We start from the raw sequence: 15,251 nt of genomic DNA, 5'->3' as shown, positions 1-15,251 counted from the left end.
GTTTTCCAGATTTCCTTTAAAATATTCGGTTTCAAAGTTACGCGGTCTTAAAAATTCACATACAAATCTTTGAACCCCTGTAATTTTAAAACTACATATTTTTAGAAAAATCTATTTAAACAGCCACAGGCACAAATATTAGTTTTTCTAGAATATGTCTGCAAAATTTCATGGACTTTGGTTGCTTAATATTCAAATGAAATTAGGACTACGATTGTATGGGGTAAGTGACGGATAGAGCCCTGTTAAATGAAAACAAACTAATGTACTTAAGTACCTACACCATAAATATTGTATTCGAGTGTAATGTATCTATAAGACATATCAATAATTTGATCACAATACGCTTCTATCTAAAACTCACTTACCACAGGCGGGAAACAACATGGGTATATTTATTCCAATACATTTTTGCAAGTACTTTTGATTATCAAAATGGTTTGTACCTGGTTCAGCCTACTGTAGTAGGTACAAGCAATTGCAGGCCCACGCATTTTATCCTTTACGTAATCTTTAATTGTATAATATGGTTATTTTAGTTGCATCCTAGATATTTTTAACCCCCGACCCAAAAAGAGGGGTGTTATAAGTTTGACGTGTGTATCTGTGTATCTGTCTGTGGCATCGTAGCGCCTAAACGAACGAACCGATTTTAATTTAGTTTTTTTTTGTTTGAAAGGTGACTTGATCGAGAGTGTTCTTAGCTATTATCCAAGAAAATCGGTTCAGCCGTTTGAAAGATATCAACTTTTTTCTAGTTACTGTAGTACCCGACAAGTGAAGGTTCACTTGTCGGGGGTGTTATAAATTTTTAATTTACACTTGTTAACTTGTGTAGTTGGCAAGCCTAAAATTGACTGTGGAATCTAAAACGTGTGTAAATGTGTGTGCAGTGGTTTGAAATGTGTGTACTCGCATGAATGAGTTAATTTTTAACCCCCGACTCAAAAAGAGGGGTGTTATAAGTTTGACGTGTGTATCTGAGTATTTGTGTCTCTTTGTGTGCTTGTGTATCTGTCTGTGGCATCGTAGCTCCTAAAGTAATGAACGGATTTTAATGTAGTGTTTTTGTTTGAAAGGTGGCTTAATTGAGAGTGTTCTTAGCTATAATCCAAGAAAATCGGTTCAGCCGTTTGAAAGTTATCAGCTCTTTTCCAGTTACTGTTACCTGCACTTGTCGGGGGTGTTGAAAATTTTTAATTTAAACTTATAAAATATTACACTCATCCCCATAAAGTCTAACGTATCAAATGAAATAAAATAAAAATAGATCTATTAAAGAAACAAATTACTTACCCAAATATTTCGTATGAACTCTGAACCCACTGACAGAGTCTCGACTCCAGGCCTCTTGTTGTAAGCAAGTCTGGGGTCCGTCCAGAACTGTCTAAAGTAGAAATCCAAAGTGAAGTCCTGTAACACGTCAACATGTATAAAGCGTTCTGCTCTGAACATTTACTTAGACACAATTCATGTCATTCCTTGTTTGTTTAGACTAAGAGCCCACGAGAGCCAGACCTTTGTTATTTTAGAAAAGATGAAAGTTTCAACACAGGAAGGAACGATTAGCGACTAAGAAGTTTGGATTATGGTGGCTTTGGGAGATAACAGGTAACAAAGATGTGAAAAATGTTGTCGCGTCAACCCCCTGCCAGACGCTCGTAAAATTTAATAAATTAAAGTTGAAGGCAAGAGGTTGCCACGTTACTAAGTATCTGGCAATGCATGGCGTGGTTTTAAACTGTTTCGTAGAAAATATAAATTCACACTTTATACTTTGTTTTTTTATATCTTTGTTACCTGCTACCTCCCAAAGTCACCATGATCCAAATATCACAGTCGTTGATCCTTTCTGCCAGTGTTAGGGATGTAGGTAATATGCAGAGAAACTTTCAGCTTTTATAAAATAACGAGGTCTGGCCCTCGCTAGCTCTCTTTCTCCCTTTATAAATAATGATTACTTTTAATTCCAAAAGTGGAATTTCGAAATGCTCAGAGTTACTGATGTTTGACAGCATGGCAGCCAAACGTCTTGCGCGGATCTCATTGATATCGGTAATATTCGGGTAGCAATTCCTAGCTTAGAATAATCATGTTCTAGGCTCTAGAGAAACCCAATTTCACTGTCTTAAAAAGATAAACTAAGGGCTCTGATCCACAAATCATAACTCACTCAGCGAGCTTAGTAAAGAAGACCATGTATGTTTAGTTTCAAGTTTCCCTGAAGGATAATATCCGCCGGAACACCAAGGTCAGTAACACAGCCCGAACCAGGAACTCGTCCGCGAGACACGACGGAAACTTAAGACGACCTTATATAGAGGTAATATAATTTACATGTACTACGGAAATGAATAACAAAATAACTGACATATGCTTATTTTCGTATTGGATAACTTCAACATTTACCTAAATGACGTCATAACTCATGAGCACTGAATCTTGTTCAAAGACATCGATGGGATGGCAAGGAAACTATAGGTAATGCAAGGACGTCTTCGTAGTGTTACAGATTTTATTTGTACAACTACAAATAGCCACTTAAATATGAAATAGGCCTTTAGCATGGAATTCAACAATAGACTTTTATATAGTAGGTAAATGAACGTACTCGAGTTCACAACGATATTTAATTATTTAATCCAAGACCAAGATAAGTGAACAATACTTAAATGAAAAAATAAAATAAAATATTAAATTATGAATAAAATTAAAATTATTCCAGAGTAAACTTGTATGTAAAAGTTTTTGTCTGCCATGTGTCAATACAATTATTATTAACAATAGGGATGTTGCCAACTATTTAAATCAGTAATTCTTTATTAATAATTATTATGATGGCAAAATGGCCGCTTAGTACGAGCCTATATGAAATACCTAGTGAAATATTTGATGAGCTTTATAGTTTAATCAATAAAATCAATCAATAGTTTAATTAACTACAGTTGTTAAATTCAAAACAAACAGAGGACATAGATTATGTACTTTGGCAGTTATAAAAATTACTGAGTGAAAATTTATTTTTGAGATAGGCAACATCCCTATTACCTTATGAATGACAAAATTTGCACATCAGTTTAAAAGTACACGGAATAATTCATATTAACACTAAGAAAGCATAGTTTTAGTTAAAAAAAATTAAGTTGGCAATGATAACAGATTACTTAAAAATTACTTTATTTCGAATCGTTAATGTTACGAAAGAAAGTAATTTTGTATATTTTGCGTGTACTTTTTTCGTGAAAGTATACCACATATAATATGACAGACACATATAATGACATATAATATTGGGGTCACGTCGTAAAGTGACTTTACAGTCCCTTGATTTGGTTTCCACTAGGGGTCATACACCCTGCTCTAAACACATTGCACATTGTTCTTTGGAACCGTTATCAAGGGTATTTCGGCTTTTCTCTCATATCATTAAACATGAGATTGTATTGGTTTGCTTTGATTTGAACAATTAATTTGCCTGACCGTGTTTGATCAAACGAAACGAGCTTTATTTTTTTTTTTTTTTGAATCTTATAAACAGTTGAAACTAAAAATGTAAATCAAATTTTTATGAACATTAAAAGTAAATTAAATAATAATATGGAGTAAATAAAATAAACATAAAGTTCCCTCGTCCAACCGGAACTCACTGGACAACGGTACATACATTAAAATACATTCATAGCAAGACTACTTAGGCCGTTATCTGATTTGCAGTGCAGAAGTCAGCGTGGTATCTGTATGCTCGGCATACGAACGACCGAAAGCTTTCCGAGTGTATATATTTAAACGAGCATATTCTGACTGTCGCACCATGGCATGGAATTATTCCATCTACCGAACCACTCAGAGACACAAAGGTGCCATCCCCACGGGCGAGAGAATCGCGCCGTTAGTCTCGCCGTGACACCAAATCCGATGCAAACTCTAGGGCCTATCTCCACAGGGTTATATTATTGCGGCGATACGATGAGTGACTCTAAGCGAATATAATCGCCAGCTCGTGGCGATACCACTATGTTACACCACAGTTGAGAGGCCCAACGAGTCGTTGCGGTCACGTCACGTTGCGATCCGTTGCGGTCTCGTGGCGTAAAAGTCGCGACACATACCGTGGAGATTATCCGACTACACTAAGACGGACTCGTCGCGATACTCTCGCGGCTCGCCCGTGGAGATGGCACCAAAGAGCAATTTCAGATAGCGTTTTATTTTTGCATATAAGCTTGATTTTGTACGATAAAAGACACGCTTATATAGTGATCTCATATTAGCGTAGATGCTCTTATAATTTCTTAAAAAGATGCCAATCGTATTACTACTGACTGACTCACTGCGTTTGAGCGAAGGCTCTGAATTGAATCGCAAACGGTAGCGCATGTGTAAATGCTTCTGCCGAAACATTATGAACAACGAGCTGCTAAAGCACCGTAATTGTAAACAAGCCGCGGTAAGCTTTCGCTAGTGCGTGAACTGAACATACAATAACACGCCGCAGCCGCACCAACAATCAAGGAAACCGCCTTAAAGGTAAGAAAATTGCGAGTGGCGATAATGAAAAAGTTTAAACGCCAATCTGGGAGACAATAGTAAGAAACCCACAGTCACAACAGATACCTACTCAAAAACATAAAAAGCTTAAAACAAAAATAACAACAATATGGAGCAAAAACGACAGTGGTCTGCTTTGTGGAATGCTTGGTAGCAAGTACAATTTTGTATGTCTTTATGATAGAGACACACCCGGAAAGGTACACCACTGTATGCCAATTAATCAAATTTATGTACATTTCTCAAAAAAATATAATAGTTGGCGTTGGAAAACGTAACGGATTTACTGCTAGAGCTATCAGTATAAAGGTTATCCAAATAGTTTTAGTTAGTTAGTTTTCAAAAGGTAAAAGCACGATCAATGTTTACGCATTAGTTCTGTTTCAGCCACGAGCATTGTTTATGTTTAAAATTTTACTATTTATTTATTTGTAAATGTATACTTCAATATTTACATACAAACAAAGGTAATCGGGTATATTTGACATGAACCAAAATAGTTTAAAAGCAAAGGTAATATTGTAACATTTCTGTATAACAAGATCCCAGTAGCGTTAGTGCGTTCTTAACGTACACACATGTGCTAGCTTGCGCCAACATCCAATTTAAACATATCTGCGGCTCAAGGTATGTAAAAACATTACTGAGTGCTGATTTTTATACTTTCTGAGTATCATAATATAAAAATTATGACTCAGTCTATAAGTAAGATTAAATATGTTGGTTTTTGCGAGCTTAAAAGCGTCTGGTGGAAATTACCACTTTCCGGCTCTGAGATCTTGCTCTAATAAGTGTCATAACGCAGATGCTATTTTAATTTCAAGTTACGTTGGGTATCACAGCCAGGGATAAAGTCCAGAACGAGGTAATTCACAGAAAAACAAAAGCGAGTGATATAGGTCAAGAGCTAGCCAGCTGAAGTGTCAATGGGCAGTCATGTCTGTCGTAGAACTGAAGGTTGATGGCAGACGCTCTTGAACAGGCGCATCCCCGCAGTGGATGTATACAGGTTGATGGATTGCTATTTAAATAGCTAATTTAAACATATTTTCATGATGTCGTCGTATGCATTAGAAGTTTTTGTCTCTGGTAAAGAGAACTAAAGTAAACAATATAGTAACTGTAGTAATAAGTTGAAGTGGAAACTTTTTCAAAACTTTTTCAATTTGATCTTGTACGGGACTGCAGTACCTTGTACTTTAATGATAGAAGTAGTTATAATGCTGTTAAAAATAAGTAATAAAGAACAATGCCCAATTTCATATAAAAGCTGGGTTATTCTTGCATATTAACTGAATTATTGGTAAACATTAAAATATACTCTGGATTGTAGCAATCTGTATTTAATATTTCAGGTATTGTAGGTATTTCAGGATTCCCATAACAAATATGATAGTTCAGATTTTTCGAATATTGTTCAGGGTTTTTTTTAAAACTATTAATCCTATATTTGCTTCTGACTAAAATAAATATAATTATATAAAATTATAATTGAAAAAAAAAAAGTTTTTTTACAGGTAGTATTAAGGCCCCAACACACTTGTGCTGCGCTGCGCGACGCGGCATGGCAAATAAAGTTTATATCAATATTTATGGATTAAAGCGCACTTGAGCAACGCGGCGCGGCAAAATAGTTTACATGAGTTTGTATGGAGCAAGGCGCTCTGAGTGGCGTCACGCCGCGCAACGCGCCGCAAATGCGTTTGGACCTTTAGCGTAAGTGACGCAGTAAAGCCCAGTTTTCGGCGTTATCGTTTCATTACTCCCGAAGTGACGTTCCGTTTTCCAACGTAAAAAATTTGTAAGATGGTAAAAAAGAGTGGTGTATCGCCTGCCGAGCTGTCGGCTCCAATACGCCGGCATGCTCGCAGCCTCGTGTCTGGGGCTGCTCGGTCGCGGCGGTCGCTGCCGCGGCCGAAGCGACCGAGTCAAGCGTGAGCTGACAGTTGCGAGTACCATGAGCACTTCGGAGACGGAGCTGATAGACAGCACATACATGGTGACGCCCACCTCCACTGGCGGACCTGCAATCAAGCCCAATCGTGAGTCGCGCGCGCGCCTCGCGCCGTGAAAACCAAACCAGAGGACGTGACGGGATGTGACGTCTGATCCCCCTCGATCGAACGAGCCACTGGGAGCCTACCACCGAACTTTATCAGCCACGATCAATCACAACAGTGGCTAACACTTTTGCTTTTGATTATAATACAAAGTTGTAGCTAGAGTTCCGTTGGTGTCACGTAAACAGTCCTCTTTGACAATAACGGTGAATGTCAATGACGATGACGACGAACCTGCGCATTACTTAGTCTCTGGCTCCCGCGACTTTTGCTCGGATTCAGATTTTAAGAATCCCATGTGGGAACTCTGATTTCCGGAGTAAAATTAGTCTATACCATTTCTAAAATAAAAAAGCTATATTTGTACCAAGTAGATGATGCCCGCAACTTCATCCACGTGGATTTGAATTTTTAAAAAAACCGTGGGAAATCTTTGATTTTCCGGTACTGAAAGCAGTGTGTCGTTTCTAGAGATGAAAGCTATCATTGTACGAACTTTGTTCAAAACTGGTTCTATTGATGGGCCGTGAAACGATAGCAGACAATCAGACACACTTTTCTATTTATACTCTCTCTATAACACGTGAATCAAAAATTTAACAGACAATCTAATGCGCAGTAGCACTGGTTAGCCCATCGCTGCGCCTAACAAAATAGCAATAAATTAAAAAGAAATTAAAAGAAATTTTATTTAGATACAAGTTAGCCCTTCACTGCAATCTCATCTGGTAAGTGATGATGCAGTCTAACCTGGAAGGGGTAGGGCAGTTTTCATTAAGCTCATACTCCTTTGGTTTGTACACGGCATCGTGCCGGAACGCTAAATCGCTTGGCTACGGCTTTGCCAGAGGTGAGCAGCCACGGAAGATAATCAAAAGTTCGGTGCTAGTGGGCTGGTTCGACCGAAGGCGATCGTAATCTCCTCTCTAAATGAGCTTCTACATAAATATAACTCTCTTAAAATATACCATTTTCACTTCAGACAACGAGCTGATGGACAGCACGTACATGGTGACGCCGACGTCCACCGGCGGTCCTGAAATGTTACATGGGTTACATCTAGCGGCTCTTTGCAATACTACCGCCTTTATAGCATTCAACTTTCTAGCGCGGGCAACCTGGATAGGACTAAACACCAAGACTATGAGGCATAGATATTAGTTTCTAGAATATGTCTGCAAAATTTCATGGACTTTGGTTGCTTAATATTCAAATGAAATTGGAACTACGGTTGTATGAAACGAGTGACGGAGAGAGCCCTCTTAATTCGTTATATTAACCTGAATAAAACAAAATGCCAAAAACCTAAGTCTATAAGTTCGCCTAAATAAAACAAAAAACTAAAAAATCTATTTGTGGAAAAATGACTTTTATCAAATAACTTATAGCTCATTTTACTAGGCAATAGAAAACGCATTCATAGTGTGGGCTATTTCTAAACGCGTTAAGAGTATTCAGGATAACTTTTTGGAAATCTTATCACGAAATTTATTTCAATTTGCCCGGCAATGCTCAAGCATGCCGAGAACCCTTATTCCTAAGACAAACCTTCGGTAATCTGATCTTCATCAAAATCTTCATCAGCCTATCATCAATCTAAAGCATAGATCTCTTCTCAGATAGAAAGCGTTCAGGTCTAATAGGGAGGCCAAGTGCGGATTCCTAGACTTTCCAAACGTTTTTGAGAACATTTTGGATAACTCTCAAGCATCGTGAGCAAAAGTTTGCTCACGATGTTTTGCTTCACAGTTAAAGCTAGTGATATTTACTTCATTATTTAAACTTCACATAACTCTGAAAAGTCATTTTTTTATTCAGATTCAAGTTAGCCTTTGGCTGCGATCTCAGCTGGTGGTAAAAGATGATGCAGTCTAAGATGAAAGCGGGCTAACCTGGAAGAGGTATGGCAGTTTTTGTTGAACTCATACCCCTTTGGTTACCACATGACATTGTATCAGAACGCTAAATCGCTTGGCGACATGGCTTTGCCGGTAGGGTGGTAACTAGCCACGGCCGAAGCCTCCTACCAGACCAGACCAGGAAATTATAAATTTCCAAACCCCTGCCGTGAATGTGCTCATGAACAAATATTAGTATTTAAAAAAAAAAAAAAAATTTCAAAGTAAGATAACTATAACAAGTGGGGTATCATAATATGAAAGGGCTTTCTTTACTTGTACATTCTAAAACAGATTCTTATTTATTATCATGCATAATAGTTTTGATCTATCAAAGTACAAAATGACGGAAAAATACCCGAGTATGGAACCCTCGGTGCGCGAGTCTGACTCGCACTTGGCCTGTTTTGTACATGATGACTGTCTGATTGGTCACTAGACCACCTGCGGGCAATTCCCGCGTGCTATGTACCGAACGACAAAATGAAAAACGAGTTATAAAACAAAACATGTAAAAATAACTGCACAATATGAAGGAAGTCAAAAACAAACTTCATCAAATCTTTGTACTGTAAATTCTTAATGAACAAGGTAACTTTCTTCGTTGATTAAAAATTTAACGGAAATCCGCTATAAATTTTCAAACTTTGAATTTAAGCTTGTGAGAATTTTATAGCTTTGAATAAAATTAAATTTCATAATATTTATATGTGACAATTTTTTTACGTGCAAACAATAGGTACGTATAGTTCGCGACAGGACGAGATGGCAATTTTCAATACACAGAGCAAGCAACTAAGAAATCGATAAACGCGGTCCCTATAGACAGACTCGTGCAACACCAAAACTATGAGTCCCCCTCTGCACGATTCACCTTATACCCCGATTGCCATGTCGACCTGTCGCGAACAATATGTATTATGCGAAACAAAGTTCATACGGTTAATAAATTGATATTACGATACTGGCGGAGCAACCCTGTCTATGTTCGGGTACATTCAAAAAAGAGAGCTTGAATGAAATTCACAGATGTGACGTCATAGACATTTGACATGTTTTTTTTAGTTAAATCGATAATTCAAAATGGGTAGCTAACTCATGAAAGCAGCGGACGTGGATTTTACAAATTTTGGATGACCCTCTATTTAATAATTCCTAAGAAGTAATTTTATTTTGAACATAGGCATCATACCCATTTCATCATTAGAAATTCGAGTGTTTAAAATGGTGCAAACATAAATAATGTTGGGTAAGAATATACTTCGCTTGTGGTACCTTGTACCCACGGGGTACATGGTAAAACGTAATTTTTTAGGAGGCTTACAAGAATAAAAAACCGGTTTCAGCTTGGACAATCTATACGACTAACACCTGCTTTCTGCCGGTCGCTCTGCAGGCGTTCAGCCTTCAGTCCACGTACGACGCGTTACCTGTGGCGTTACCCTGACAAAAGCATAATAAAAGCATAATAAAAGCCTGACAAGTATTGATCGCGACAGGTCAAATGGCAATTTTCTAGTGAGGTGATAATTAACATCACATACAGTATAATCGACATCGATATTCTTTTAATAATTAACATAAGAAATGTTTGACCGGACACGCCCGTAAAAACCAAACATGTCCGACTAAAGCCTGGCAATGCTAGTCATAATCACTAAACCAGATTAAATATTTGAATGTTAACTACAATTTGCAGCATGCGCTCTGCACAGCCCATTTTACTTTAAAGCATTTAATAAATGAACGGAAAGTCTTAGTTGCATACCAAAATGAGAGAAACAATATAGTCAGTGCAATAATATACATAAAATGGATAGCATGTGATGGCAGACTAATGTAGCTGTCTATAGCTACGAGTATATATATCAGCTTACAAGCAATGTCTTCCGGCAAACCGATGCACTACGCATCGCGGAAGCCCCGCAACTCATTGAAGGAAGCGTTCATTGTTCCAAAAGTTAAAGCATTGTATGTGCAATATGTATTGTGCATATATTTTAAGAAAGTTCTGGCCATATTTGCTCCATGTGAACTGGCATGTGAAAAGTAAGAGTGCTGAAAAAAAATTACAAGACATTTCACCGCAATTAATAGCCTCATCGGGTGACAGAAGGGCTGGCTCATTTTTTGCGCAACGGATCAGCCTGGCTGTTCAACGCGGAAATGCAGCCAGTATTCTTGGCACCATTCCACGCGGGCATGATTTGTATAGTAATTAGATAAGGCTAGCTTTAAGTTTTAATGTAATGTTTTCAAAATAATAAGAAAAAGTAAGATTTTAATCCTTATTCTTCTTTTCTTATTTGGTGGCTTTTTGCTGTGCCAATGCACTTTGCCAGTGTCAAAAATTGTCAAGTAACTTGAAGCAGGTAGGTACATAGGAGATTGGTCAGTCAAATATTCCAATCTTCTGAATATTATACTATAACAGAAGGGTTGTCATATATTTTGTGTACTAATCGAAGGATAACCCGTACTTTTGACATGGCAGTAGAGATACAGAGCAAATATTTCTTTTTTTTTTAAAGAATATTAGCCATGCTTATCATGACTAATACTCCCTTTCCCCTCCAATTAAGCGTAAAGCTTGTGCCAGGAGTGGGTACGACAATGGTGCAACGGGTGGGGTTTGAACCGCCGACTTTTTGGAATTCAGTGCGCTCCTCAACCGTTGAGCTATCGAGGCTTTAAATATAATATGGCTAGTACATTCTTAAAATTGAAGCATTATATATTACATGGAAGTTTAAACTTACCGCCGTAATTCGGCCTGACTCGCTTGTCATAGCTTACACTCAGTGAATCTAATATTGCGGAAATGTTGACATCTCCGAACATGCCACCCCTTCCGGCTCCCCTGTAAAGAGAAACGAACATAAGATCGCTGATGAAACCAGTGGCCGATTGTGGGAAAATGTGGTCACAATCGCAATCACACTAGTCGACACTTTCGCACCGTAAAATTGTGCTATTAGCTAAAATGCTGTTTGCAGCAAAAATAAATACCATAGCCATCTCTATAATTTATAAATAACTGTATATAAGTTAGTCATATTTTATAATAAATGAGGTAACTGAAGGAATGTGTTATTAATTTTGTCACCTTCCGTTCTTAAGAGATGCAAATAAGTAACTCATCATTCAAGATCTGACCTATCTCCTATTTCTTCTTATTTTAGGTATGTCATCAGAGTTGTTTTTAACCCCCAACCCAAAAAGAGGGGCGTTATAAGTTTGACGTGTGTATCCGTGTATCGTCTGTGGCACCGTAGCTCCTAAACTAACGAACCGATTTTAATGTAGTTTTTTTTGTTTGAAAAGTAACTTGATCGAGAGTGTTCTTAGCTATAATCCAAGAAAATCGGTTCAGCCGTTTGAAAGTTATCCTCTCTATGCCTTTTAATGTAACCTTCACTTGTCAGGGGTGCTATAAATTTTTAATTTACTTGTACTACAAAAAGAAATGGGTGAAAAGTAATTTGTTAGGTCCTAAAAGGTAAATTTCGAATCCTGCGTATGGAACTCTATAAATTCCTTAAAAATATCTAGAAAATCTTAAAAAAAACTATCTTCTTTTTCTTTCGTAAAAACACCGTAGTTCAATATTCACCTCGAAATAGATTTCATGGTATTTCTTTCGTCGTAGTTTCGTGGTTTCGTCACAAAGTATTAGTAAAGTTTCAAAATATTATAATATTCGTTCCGTAAAAGTTAAGCCCCTTTATGAATTCAGTTCTGAAGTCACACAGGTATACAGGAATCATGGAAGCACAGTGAAAAAAAATTTAGGTAGATTCTAGTTAGGCGATATTATAAATCCTCTTTATTCCCTATCCCGTAGGAATTTCAGAAAACCCTGCTTTTTTCCTTGTCAAAATTATAAAGAAAAATTCTATGCAAAATTTTATCTTTCTAGGTCCAAGGGTTTGAGCTGGACGTTGATCCGAAGCGCCAGACAGAGAGTGAGTCAAAACTTTTCGTTTTATACATTGATAATAATGATATTTAGATACGATTTGCTTTCTATTCCACCATAGCGTCATTCCACCACGCTACTCCTATTTACTACGATTATTATTTTTGTAAATATAAGAATAGGTCACGAGCCTTAGCAATGAGTAATATGACACAGAGAAAGATGCACAGAAATATTCGAGCGTGCCGATTATCATACCTATACCATAATGACACTCATTGCAAGATGTATTGAACAATCGATACGGTTCATATTGCTCTCACAACGGGACGCGTTTTGTCGTCCCCCCCCCCCCCCCACCCCATATTTACCCAATCCATGCGATGTATTACCGAGCTCGAAGCTGTGCTTGAGTAGGCTAATTTCCGAACCGAGCTCGACGGAAATTGGAGGCATTTTTTGAAAGGAGAAAGAAATCTTTAAGGCGGACTTAATATAACTCTTAACACGGTCTTATGAATACTACTTCTTCTAGAAGAGCTTTTCGTATAATCACATTAACTAGTTTTAACAGGACTCTCTCCGTCACTTACACCATACAATCGTAGTCCCAATTCCATTTGAATATTAAGCAACCAAAGTTCATGAAATTTAGCAGAAATATTCTAGACTCTTATATCTGTGCCTGTGGTGTTTTAGATTTTTCTAAAAATATGTAGTTTTAAAATTATAGGGGCTCAGAGATTTATATGTGAATTTTTAAGACCGCGTAACTTTGAAACCGAATATTTTAACGGAAATCTGGAAAACCACAGGCATAGATATTAGTTCCCGGAACGTTTCTACAAAATCCCATTGAGTATATGATTGGTAAGTATTCTAATGAGAGACGAACTACGTTTGTATGGAGCGAGTGACGGAGGGACCACTCTAAAGGTTCATGGTTGCGATCAAGTAAAAAGTTTTCTTCCTTTCTTTCTTATTAGCCAGCTGCCTTTACACTACTCTTAACTTAACCCGCTGGTGCAGTAGTAAGCGTGTGGTTTTTAAGTTCCAGCTTTGACTCCCGGTGAAGGCAATTCGGCAATTTGTGATTTCTAAATGAACTTGTTTGGTTTAGTCTAGTAGAGCGACTGAGTATTCCGCAGTTGTTCGCCATTCTACCGGCCCGTCAAGCGACATAGCGTACCGGTACGATGCCAGAATCCTGTCTATCTCTATCCCTATCTATCCTGATAGCTCTATCGTCCTTTGTGGGGGAGTCTGCAAACTCAGCGCCTTCTGGGGCGCCTTGCCTTGGGTTGCCATTTAGTATTCAAGGCCTTCAACGCTGCCCCACCCATCATTACCTACTTCAGCTTTGCTACTCGCTGTGCTACACTAAAGCTGTGATAGCCTAGTGGTTAAGACGTCCGCCTCCTAATTGTAGGTCGGGGGATCGATCCCGGGCACGCACCTCGAACTTTTCAGAATTAGTAATTAAATATCACTTGCTTTAATTGTGAAAGAAAACATCGTGAGGAAACCTGCATGCCTGAAAGTTCTCTACAATGTTCTCAAAGTACAATCCGTACTTGGCCAGCGTGGTAGACTATGGCCAAAACCGTTCACACTGTGAGAGGAGATCCGTGCTCTGTAGTGAGCCGGCGATGGTGATGATGCTACGTCGGTTGCTCTAGTTCTATACATCTCTTGAAATGAACATCTTTTATTTGAATTTAGTAAGCCAATACGGATTTTAGAAGAACACATCGATAGTCATCAATAAAGTGATCTCGCTTTCAAAGTAAAAAGAGGTTAATCAAAAGCCAAGGGCTTGAAGGGCTTCTCGTGTCAGGAGCACTCGCGAGCCAAGACACTTTGCACCCATTGACTTCATTTGCCTGACAGATTCTTAACCCTACAACCCTACCAGGGGTACTGGAGCACCCCACAGCTTTTAAAAAAAATATTTTCTCCATTTTTAGGGTACCATACCTAAAAAGGAAAAACAGAACGCTTAAATAGGATCACTTTGTTGTCTGTCTGTCTGTCGTGTCTGTCAAGAAAACCTAACTTAGGGTATTTCTCGTTGACCTAGAATCATGAAATTTGGCAGATAGGTAGGTCTTATAGCACAAGTAAAGCCAAAAATCCAAAAACCGTAAATTTTTGGTTATATCACAAAAATTTAATTCACTACATCAAATATAGATGGCGCAGACCGTCATTAACTTGCAGAGTTCTAAATAAAGATTTTAGACATATGTCTTGTACGATGTTACGGAACCCTTCCCATGCAATCCAACTCGCACTTGGCCGGTTTTTACGTGCAAGTGTCTATTTCTTATCATGTCTCATTAGTGCGTCACGCGGTGACAGAAGTACTGTTAAAATGTATTATATGTTATGTGAGCCCGACAAATTTAGACATATAAATTCGGTCACCCGTCTAATTTCTGACTTAGGTCAACGTTGATCAACGATCGCAATTGGCTTGCATGTGATGTCACAAGTATCGCTGACACACATCCCTTCCATAAAAAAAATATAAAGCCATGAGAACTTTGGGGTCTACAGCACCCCTTGCAACGAAATCGGTATCTTCGAACAGTGCTAGGGTTAAGTCGAGTCGAGTGTTTAAAGTTATGGCCAAGCGAAGAATTTCAACTAAAGAGCCCATTACGAGGCTTCATTATAACATTTAAAGGCAATTTTTTTGCTGTCTTTTATATTTTATAGGCTCCAAAAACCGGCCAAGTGCGAATCAGAGTCGCGCGCCGAGGATTGCGTACTCGGGTAATTTTTTTTCACGATAAATCAAAAACTGTTATGCATAAAAATAAA

General features: G+C 38.0%; 1 protein-coding gene across 1 annotated transcript in view; it reads right to left on the bottom strand.

Annotated features, from left to right (window-relative positions):
- The window catches only part of LOC123880614 (gamma-aminobutyric acid receptor subunit beta-like), a 64,559-nt gene that overhangs the window by 6,978 nt on the left and 42,330 nt on the right, over nt 1–15,251 (bottom strand). The window contains exons 2-4 of the mRNA XM_045928814.1: nt 11,266–11,366; nt 7,577–7,644; nt 1,297–1,413 (exon numbers count right to left, since the gene is read on the bottom strand). Coding sequence (XP_045784770.1) covers nt 1,297–1,413; nt 7,577–7,644; nt 11,266–11,366 — 286 coding nt within the window. The remainder of the gene's footprint in view (nt 1–1,296; nt 1,414–7,576; nt 7,645–11,265; nt 11,367–15,251) is intronic.

The sequence above is a fragment of the Maniola jurtina genome, chromosome Z (genome assembly GCF_905333055.1).
Source record: "Maniola jurtina chromosome Z, ilManJurt1.1, whole genome shotgun sequence".
Classification (NCBI taxonomy): Eukaryota; Metazoa; Arthropoda; class Insecta; order Lepidoptera; family Nymphalidae; genus Maniola; species Maniola jurtina.
The sequence above is the reverse complement of the archived record's forward strand: the minus strand, read 5'-3'. Positions and strand labels throughout refer to the sequence as shown.